General features: G+C 36.2%; 1 protein-coding gene across 2 annotated transcripts; it reads right to left on the bottom strand.

The window, feature by feature from the left end:
- Positions 1-1123: 1123 nt before the first annotated feature.
- Positions 1124-9728, bottom strand: LOC104590115 (auxin response factor 5-like). Of its 2 annotated transcripts, none has more exons than XM_010248652.3 (14): positions 9353-9728; positions 8957-9069; positions 6957-7055; positions 6779-6835; positions 6486-6638; positions 6312-6396; positions 6020-6110; positions 4660-4824; positions 4438-4560; positions 4103-4178; positions 3825-3960; positions 2435-3750; positions 1941-2131; positions 1124-1558 (listed from the first exon to the last, which is right to left on the bottom strand). In XM_010248652.3, the coding sequence occupies exons 1-14, from the start codon at positions 9453-9455 to the stop codon at positions 1402-1404; spliced, it is 2865 nt and encodes a 954-aa protein (XP_010246954.1). In that variant the 5' UTR covers positions 9456-9728; the 3' UTR covers positions 1124-1401. The 2 variants fall into 2 exon arrangements, with proteins under 2 accessions (XP_010246954.1, XP_088745362.1); XM_088889236.1 differs by having other exon boundaries at positions 2435-3744.
- Between the last annotated feature and the right edge of the window lie 641 nt (positions 9729-10369).

The following is a 10369-nucleotide window of genomic DNA, read 5'->3' as shown; positions in this document are numbered from 1 at the left end:
AATGCACAATATTAGAGATGTACCTAATATTTTATTTTTTTATAAATATATAACATTAGATATGTGCCCAAAATTTTCTCTATCTCTTTTTTCTTAATTTTTGTGATTCTCTGTATTTTCTATTATTAAAAATTTTATTATTTGACTATGACATCATTTCATTTCTAGGTAGATTTTGAATTTCGCATTCCATTTTCATCATTAATAAAAATACTCCTTACATTTTATAGTTAATTATTTTAATTTTTTATTATTTGATTATGGCATTATTTATTAATCCATTTGACCCCAAATGGTCGAATTGCTTGCCCACCACTGGGAGGGAAGAAAACGGTTTTGTTTTCAAATTACTTTTCAAAATATTTATTTTAATACTATTGAAATTAATATTGTGGATTTAATTACAAGAATTTTATGATAAGAAAAATATCTTAAATATAGGATTTAATAAGAGGGAATGTGAAAATATTTTTATTTCCAATTGGTTTTAAAATTTACATTCCGTTTTCATCATTAATAAAAACTTTTCTTATTTATCATACTTATTATTATTTAATATGTATGTTAAAAATGTTCCCAATTTTTTTAATTTTATCTATTTTTTAATTTTATTATTTAATCATGGCAACATGGAATAACCCATTTGACCCAAAATGATTTAATTTCTTACCACCACTTAGATGAAAACACTATTTTTGCTAGGTAGATTTTAAAAATATAAGATGTAATGTTATTGGAGTTATTAATTTATTAAGTATGGATTTAATTAATAGAACTTAATGATGAGAAGAAACTAAAATACTTAAATATATGATTCAATGAACATGAATGCAATTTAATAACTTAAATGTTGGATTTAATGAGAGAGAATTGAATGCATTGTATATCTTTAAATTACCTCTTTTCAACTCATTTAATATCAAGAATCGATTACCCTATTTGCCCTCATTTTTTATCAATAAATTTAAATATAGAGGAGTAAATTTTGTCCTTAGAAAATTCCAAAAATATTTTTGAGGCCATTCGTTCTTTTTAAAGTAGTATAGATTTCATCTTATTTTGGGAGGGGGTGTTTGAAATATGGATTATGCAGCTTATATATGCATTCATTGAAAACCATCTCTGCAAATACAAACAAGAAAATACATTCCAAATACAGTGGATTTAAAGATACAGCATCTGAAGAACTTACTAAGCTTGTTCACACTCTGTAACAATGAATGAGGTCTGTCAGATGTATTTCTGTTCCGACAGCTCCATAGTAATTCATCCATGGCAAGAACAATCACTTGATTTGGCCAATCAAAAAGAACTCATATGGGCACTTTTCTCCATCAAAGTATACTTTTTCTTTTTTTAAGTTGCTTGAACTCACAAAGTGTGCAACCTGAAGCATATAAATCAGGTCATGCCATCCCAAATGTTGCAACCATCATCTGATAAAGTCTTGGTCCCTTGGATTGCAGCACTATTAAGAAGTTGAATTCCATCTTTACTCATCTGCTGAACTTCAGATGGAGACAGAATTCTGATGCAGCGCACACAGCTAACAAACTCCCTGCATACATAACCATATCAGGGATCCATATATAAGAAGACTTGACACAAACCAAGCATTCCAGGATTGGTATTTCAGAACTCTTTACTACAAAAGCTTTTATTAAGAACAATACTTGGAGCTAGTATGAAATATGACCCACAAGTTATCTAAGAGTTCTAAGAATACCATGAATTGGAAATAAACCTGATCAAATGACCTTAAGTCATACCATCCATAGGTAGTCTTTTATACAAGTAGGAAAATGATAGAATCCAGAAATACCTAGATGGTATGAGTTTGATCATTGGATAGGTTCATTTTAACTACTTATCCTAAGATTTGAATGGAGCAGGCCAACCTGCATGCTCCACAAATTAGCAACAGAAAGATGTAGACTTACTCCCATGGATCATCCCCCACAAGAAGAACATCGTTCTCATAATCCACATAAACAAGTTTCCATCCTGAACCTTTTGGATCATCCAGCAGCCCCTCAAGTCCAAACATGCATGCAATTGCTGATCGTAGTTCCTCATAGTTTTTAAACCTCGTAACATCAATTGACCTCCCAACTGATCCTAGCTTTTGGACCTGGCATACCATAGATAATTCAATAGTTGAAGATATAGATGCAAAATTCTTTTAGAAAAAGAAACCAGAAATCATCTACATTGCCAGGCAGAGTACAGATTGGATGGATGGAATACTCATCTCAAGTAGATCACTTTTCAGCACACAGAAGGGACAACCAAAGTGTAGATACAAACTGTTTGGCATGTTCAGAAATATACAACACATCTGGAAAAAGCTCCAATGGATATATATCCTGACTAAAATGTTCTGAAAAGATTCAAATTCTAAAGTACACATCTTAAAGATGGTTCATTTCTGTACCTTTGTATATGTCCGCAAAGGTGCAGATACTTGTTGCCATGAGCTTTTCTGCAACAGACTACCCTCATCAATATCCACATTGCTTGAAGATGTGCCACCCGAGTGGTCTGGGAACTCTTGCAGAGAATATCCATGAGAGTCTGCTAGGCTTGCAGATGTTATCTGAGACTGAACGTCCTGGCTTGAACTGAAGTTACTAAATAAACAGTCAGAAGGATTCAGGAAATCAGAATCCCTTAATGTACCAAACTTCTCCTGCACTGTGCTCGACACAGAAGGATCAATAACAGTACTTCCACAGTTGCTTGCATCAAAATGAAGACCATTGTAAATCTCACTTTGACTGTTACTGTCCTCAGAAATACCTCTTAATCCACATGGATTAGAGATACTTTGAAGAGCAGTTGAATCTTGCTCAGTGCACGTAGGTAACTGATCTGCTTGAGATGGATACCTGGGATAATTCAGCTGTGAGCCCCATGTTTCTTGACCCAATGGAGTCAGGATAGGGTTAACTGTTTCTGGAAACACAATTGAAGTATCCTTCTTACCACACCCAGATAGAGGTACTGGCGATTTAAGAATACTGGCAAGAGATTGAGAAGTAAAAGGGTGTAACACCCAATCATCAGCATCCAAGTACTGAGATGAGAGGAGACCTGGGTGTGGAAGTATGCTGTTTAGGTTGTTTGCGTCCAATTGTGTTGTATTAACTTGTGAAAGTGCAGTATTTGCTTCCAAATGCTGCTTTACAACTCGTGAACCTGACTGCAACTGCAATGTACTCTGATTCAATAGTAATAGCTGGTTTGCAAGGTTCTGAGGACTTAAAGCACTGCCAATTAATTTGTCTGTCAACTGGGTAAGGTGATCTGGTGCAATGATAGGTGCCACATCTAGTTCCTCAGGTTGTGTTTTGGGTTGTAACTGGTCTTCAAGTTTATTTGAAGGTTTCTCTTTTTCAGATACATGTGTTTGTGATGCTAAATTTCCATCTGCTGCATGGGTTTGATCCATGTGCTGATGAAGATTCTGAGTTTGCAGAGAAGAATTTTCTGAAGGAAGAATATTAGGTTTCTGTTGGACTAATGTCTGATACAGTGTTTCTCCTTCTGGTACTGGAGCTGCCTTAACTAGACAAGGTGGTATGGAAGAAGAAAATGTTCCAGTGGGACTAACACTTTGAGATTTGAGTAGCATCTTGATCAGTGGTTCAGAACCTGCACTTGGAATTGGGGGCCATGGGAGATCATTTCCACCTTCTGCTACACGCATAAAAGGCCTTCTGATCATATTTCCCCATTCAGTCTCTGCTCCTAATACAGCAACAAAAGTGAATCCATGATCCCCAAAACTGACCTAGTCACAAAAGAATAAATATGAGACTTACCTACAAATCCAGGATGTAATGGTCGTTTAAGACCAGACGTCAAAGAAGGGAAAACAAAAAGACTTTCAGGGGTCTCAATTTCCCATAAGCTCACTCTATTATGCTTTTCAACACATCCAGGTTCATCCCATTCAACCTGATTATAGGACACAAGTATGTCAGTTAAGCTACCAAAACAAAAAATCAGATCCCTTTTTGTAAACAGTAAACTCAAAACCGAAAGCTTACAGCTTAAAGAAATAACTTCAGATGTGTATATCAGGATTATATTTACATGCCTGAAGGTTACGCCACTTGGAACCAGGCCACCTCAATGGATCTAGGTCACTAATACCAGTTATTGTGCCCATATATCTGCACAAAGAAGAAAAAAAATATTAATCCATGAGTCAAATAAATACTATAATATCATATATTTCATCATAAATAGACATGTAACTACAATAAAATCAAAGAGAAGCATATTGCATTTTCCAACAACTAAGATTCAGTAGCAACCAATCTAACTCAAAATTCCCTACAATAAAGAAACAAGTTAATTACTTGAAATTCAGATGAGGAGGCAGGGATAGAAGGAATAAAAGACAAACAGATTGGTAATATAAAAAGTTACCTGCGTTTGCCTGACTCTTCTGTTTCAAACATCATTCCAAATCTCATCCCAATTGAAACCTGGGTGCCATACACGGCTTTTTGGTATTTGGCTAAAGGAATGACAAACTCCGAGGGGCATGCCCTATAAAAAATTAGAAAAAATAAAATGATGCTGAAAACATGAACTGGTCAAATATTTCACAACACCGAGAATGCTAGAAAGGAAAGGTATCAAGCATACCTAGGGTTATAAAAAATGGTAAATGGGCTTCTATTAGCAGCAGCATGAGCTGCAGCAGCAAGGACTCCAATGTGCATGCTGTCAGCTGAGAGAACTGAAGATGGCAATGCTGTTTGCTGACGATTTGCACGCCTCACACCCAGCAATAACTGCGACTTCTCGTCCCTTTTCTCAACAGGAAAAAAAAGCACTTGGGTGAGATTGTGAATATTTCCCATTATGCTCTTAGAGGCCATAAATGACATCATTGAAAAAAAAACTCCAAATTGTGAAAACAGTCATCATCATGATCATCTATGCTTTGTCTTAACTATATGGATTTGGCTACATGAATCCAGTTTCACCATTCTGTTTTGTTCAATGTCATATCCATTGTTAAATTATGAATGCTTAAATCATTTCTTACTACTTCAACTCATGCCCTTTTTAGTGTGTCCCTATCCCTTCTAGGGGCCTTAAATTATGTACATTGGTGAAGATAGGGATCCAATAATATATGCCAGATACAAGTTGTTGAAATTAGTTTTAACATGCAACTTTAGTATAAACTCCACTACAAGAAGCCAATGGGTTGACCTTCAAGAAATTTTTAAGACTGAAAACCATGTATTTTGATTGAATAAATATTCCACACCTGCCATTTAGTGCATAGGCTTGACTCTTCAAGCATGGATGTAAACTTGAGAATTATGTCCCTGAATAAAAGCTGTTTAGAACTAGTATGAGATTTCTACAGTTTTATCTATCAAGTAGAGCTGTTTTAGAACCAACAAGTAAATCCTAGAAACATGTCCATGAAGTAGAAGCTGTTCAGAACTAACAAGTGTTGTTGACATGAAATATCTACATATTTACCAGTTAAAAATATTTGCAGTAAATCAACTTGGGAAGCCATAATTATAATTCTGGAAATGTCATGGGAGATTAAGGCCAATGTTTGTAGTACCTTGAACTAACCTTTAGAAACTTGAACCAGGCAGGTAAATTCAGTAACTTGTACAAGTCATAAATTTGATAGATACTATCATTACTCAACCAAATAACCACCATTCTATTCCCCATGTCAAGCCATTAAGTGAGTCAAAGCTTATCAACTCAGTTTACCTTCGGCTTAGTAGGACTAGAAAATGGGTTCACTGGCATAAGTAGCAATGTCTTGGGCATTCCTTAGTTGGATAATCATTTGCTTAATGTTACCACAGGAACGTGGTTGACAATTAAATCATAGCATGAGCAGTAAGAAGAAAAGGGCTTCAAGTTATAGCTCTGATATCAATGGTGAATTTTCTTATATCCATGGAATACAGAAAAATACACCCACCCACCCAAGTAGCATTGATGTATAAAAATTGGAAGTTACCTGATAAATAGAACAGCATCACCTGCTCTAAGCCTTTTTGCACCCACAAACAAACTCCAACCAGTTGTGAGGAGGTGTCGCTTCGGCTGCCCTACATGACAAGGAAGACAGTGTCATTAAACCTATGGTATTAAGGAGTCTCCTGTTTTAAGTTAACAATCTTAAACCAATTATGATAACTATAGCTTAATCAGACATAGAAACCATATGCTTTAACCTTGTAATTACCAGTCATAGAAATGATGATGACCACTGCAATTACTAGAAGATAATAAACAAAAAGAATCCTCACCACGGTATATGTGACGAAATGTCCATGTATTGTCATGCAAATCTCGGACAACAAGCTCCTGGGTTGGAGGCTGCATTGAATAATCCTGGAATAGACAAACAGGGTAAGATGATACCACAAAGCATTGCCAGTACACTATAGGAGGCTTCCTGTTCAACAAAGTACAGGCCTCACCAAGGGTGGGAAGAGCTTTTCTGCTGCTCTTCGGGGCACTGAGAAGCCACCATGTGTGCTTGTGTCACTTGCAGTCAGAGTCTTGCAGAAGAACTCACTTGGATGCTTGCTCAGCTTTAATCCAAAATCTGGAATAGGGAAAACATCCTTTTCCTGGTTGAAGAAACAGGAAATTGTTAATAGATAGAAGATGGTCTCCAAAAGTCAACTATTCAAGAAGCCTTAGTTTTAAAATGTTCAACTGTAAACATAAACTTTAGCTTTTTAGGAATTTAAAGTTTGAACTGGCTTACAGAGTTCGCAGGCTGAAGACTCATTTGGGCATAGATCTCATCTGTTTCTTTGTCGGCCTGGAAAAGAAATTATGTTAAGTAGGAGCTGGAAACATTGTATGAACTTCCAGAAACACATGAACAAAATGAAAGAAACACCTAAATAATATAAGGATGAGGAAGTACAATCTCCACATACATGCAATGTAACACTGTGAACCTGGCACATCAGCTGGGATGGGAGACATGGGTAGTTAGGGATATGCGATGTAACTGTTCTTTTAGTTGAAACTGCCACCTGTTGCCATAACTCAAAAATGAAATGATATAATTAATTGGAGAAAATCTGATACAATAAAAACAAAACCATAGAAATAATATCAACCAGGAGGAACCTAAATCGACTATGAAGACAGTCGTTACAATACAGTCCACAACAGGCTGAGAAGAGAATGAGCAAGAAAGAGAAAGTAGTTGGCTGTAAGTTGCATAAATTCATATACAGACACAGAAACAGATAAAGAAACAGGGATATGACTCCATTTCTTTTCAGGACAATGGTGTCAATATCCAATTTAATATGCTAACACCATGCATTTGTCTTTAGTTTTTTTAATCTAAAGTACGATTTCTTAATATTCTTATAACATTGTTAAATTTAGTCAAATTTTCAAAACATAGAAATTTATTATAGTATGATTAATTGACTTGCAATATTTCCATATTTTTTAAGTGCCAATTTTGTAATGTATACTCTAACAAGTGTCCATGCAGCATCCCAAGTCATATCAGTTACTTATTACGTCAGACACAGATTCTCCAAGCATACACAGATATCAAGGTATTATAGGTTGGTCATTAATAAGATTTAGAACCTGGGATGGCTTAAATTAGGAAAGATGACTACTGTTCAACAGGCATTATCCAAACAATGCTGCTTAATGGATATCTACAATATATGTTGTTTGAACCATGAAATTGAGGGGCCACTTAGTAACAGCTAAAATGGCTGAAGTGAAAGACTTAGTGCTTCGTTTTTAGTGAATAAAATAATTAAACAATTAAATATTCAATGGTTTAATAAACAAGTCGACTTCAGCTTCATCTATTAAGGGTTTAGTAAACAAATGACTCTAAATTTTAATACAATCAGGACTGCTACACGCACCTACCAACAAATAAGGTGGAATTGTTAGATCTAATCAGGGAGAAAATCTAGCTAGTTCATGTTAATGTGCTTTTAAATATAAGTCCACTCTTATGAATATATTACTAAGCAGATATGTAGAAGGTAAATTGAATAAAGCCAGCTACTCTTGACAGGAAAATTCTTCTATTAAGTAGAGAAGACAAGAAGGTAAATATAAGCCTACTCTTATGAATAGATCATTAAGCAGATAACTAGAAGGTAAATTGAATAAAGTTGGCTACTCTAGAGAGGAAAACTCTTGTATTAAAGAGAACACAAGAAGGTAAATAAAAGTCTACTCTTATGAATGGATCATTAAGCAGATAACTAGAAGGAAAATTGAATAAAGTTAGCTACTCTTAACAGGAAAAATCTTGTATTAAGTAGAGACTAGAGAACGCAAGGGAAAAAAGGTGCATGAGGTCAAGTGGGTAAACAGGGATTATTGAAGAACTTGCTTTTAAGTTTTAACCCTTCAACTCATAAGGGCGTTTGAATGCATGATAGTCATTCCAAGGGGCTTAGTTCTTTATGTCCAATTCAAAAACTGATGAGGAGTCTCTTGTAGACAAGACAGGTAAGCTAGAGTTTGAAGTGAGGGAGAAATTTGATCAGGATTGGTATTTTCAAGCTGATCTGTTGAAACCTCCTCAAAGAAGTTCACTGGACTCGCAAGCAACAAGGTTAAAGAACTTAATCTCATCTTCAGCTCTTCATTCTTTATTTGTTCATAGGAACTTTAAACAAGCACAAGTTACTATCATGAATAATACTTGCAGTAGATTTTCCGTCACTTCTTTGTGTATTATTACAGATCTCTAATTACTCCCCTTTCTTAAATGTGATACTGCAGGAGTTCTTATAATAAAAAAAGGCCATTACCCAATATTGGCCACAGTTATATGGAGTCTTGTAGCATATCCTGTAGCCGATTTTAATTCTCATAGAGTACAAACACAAGAGAGAAGTGACACATGATTCCATAAAATAGATAAGACTTAAGAGCAAACCTGTTCACTGTGTCCTTGGGGGAAGTAATATACGAGGCTGCCGACCTGAGGCAAGGAAACAAGCGGTCCAGCACAAGCATGCCAAAGCTCGGAATGTATAGTGTTCCTAACCCCTGAAACCAGCCAGAGGTGAACTTATAATGAATAATTTAGGAAAACCAGAAACGAGGAGAAGGCGATTTACAAGATAGAGCTCCAATGGTTTAGCGGAACATTTACAACAGATAGATTAAGAGACAAAAAATGGGGAACCAATCAATCAATTTAAGTTTCCACTCGAGCTTATAAATTTGTGAATGCAAACTCATATGAACTAAGCAAAATTAGTAACTGGGCAAACTAACAATTTTACCAATGAGGCACTTAAAACAAATAAATTTTATGAAAGGAACTGACCAGACAGATCCTGAAACTCCTTCAAAATCTTCATCTCATCCATTAGAGTTGATGACCCATTTGCCAAACCTCCTGGTTTGACATTCTCTTCAACAGAGGCCATGGTAATCTCTACCAAACCAGAGCACACGCAATAGAGTAACTCATTTTCTCTCCTACCATCACTGCCCAAAACGACAGTTGCAGAACACCCTCATTTGGTTCGAGTTCAAGAGACACCAACCCAGTCCCAAAATCTCGTCTTTATTCTTCCAAAACACCCCAGAATTTCCCTAGCCCACGTCAGAGAATCTATTGTTTCCCCAGAAGAAAATTGAAAAATCTACTAACCCGCCTCACAGAATCTCACGTTTCTTCCAAAAACCAATCCAAATCGACAAACACCACGCTCAATATCCAGGAGCCAGGAACACAACCTGCAAAAGTACTGAAATCTAAGTGGGTCATCCGCAACCTATCAGAGAAAAGCAAGCTTGCATCACGCACGCGGAACGAAGCATGAGTGGTCGGATTCTCGAGTGCTTGTTTTTTTTTTTTATCTTTTCTTTTTAGCTTGCGCCAGGAAAAAGGAAACCGACCTTTCGATGAAAGAGTGATGATTGTCGATTCCCTTCTTTTACCTTTGCCTCTGTATTAAACTCATTGTTTCGTCTCTCTCTCTCTCTCTCTCTCTCTCTCTCTCTGGTTCGTTCGTTCGTTTGTTCTTTCGCTTCGAACAAAAAAAAAACTGTGCGCATTCTCTTATCCTACGCACTCTGTTTGTATCGAATCCTTTGCAGCTTTATACTAAGAGAAAGAGCGAGAAAGTAAGGAAAAAGAAGCAGAGAAACACGAAAACGTACTGGAAGCTCAGAGGAGATAGAGTGAGCACTGAACAGAGAGAGAGTTTTTAAAGGAGGGAAGAAAAGAATGGAAAAATGGCGCACTTTAGCACGTAATTAGCGAGGCTTGCAGGGTGTTGGCCTTGTCGATCTCGACCCAGAATCCTGATGGGTGGTTGGTTCTCCGGTCCGATTT

The sequence above is a fragment of the Nelumbo nucifera genome, chromosome 6 (assembly GCF_055504915.1).
Source record: "Nelumbo nucifera cultivar China Antique chromosome 6, China Antique-T2T, whole genome shotgun sequence".
Taxonomy (NCBI): Eukaryota; Viridiplantae; Streptophyta; class Magnoliopsida; order Proteales; family Nelumbonaceae; genus Nelumbo; species Nelumbo nucifera.
Note: the sequence above shows the minus strand (reverse complement) of the source record. Positions and strands in the feature narration are given on the sequence as shown.

Excerpts from the sequence above, each read along its gene's own strand:
- LOC104590115 (XM_010248652.3), bottom strand. The coding sequence starts at position 9,455 with ATGGCCTCTGTTGAAGAGAATGTCAAACCAGGAGGTTTGGCAAATGGG. Across the intron at positions 6,111-6,311 it reads ATTTCGTCACATATACCGTG|GGCAGCCGAAGCGACACCTC; the intron begins GTGAGGATTCTT and ends CTTGTCATGTAG. Across the intron at positions 4,179-4,437 it reads GAAGAGTCAGGCAAACGCAG|ATATATGGGCACAATAACTG; the intron begins GTAACTTTTTAT and ends TTCTTTGTGCAG.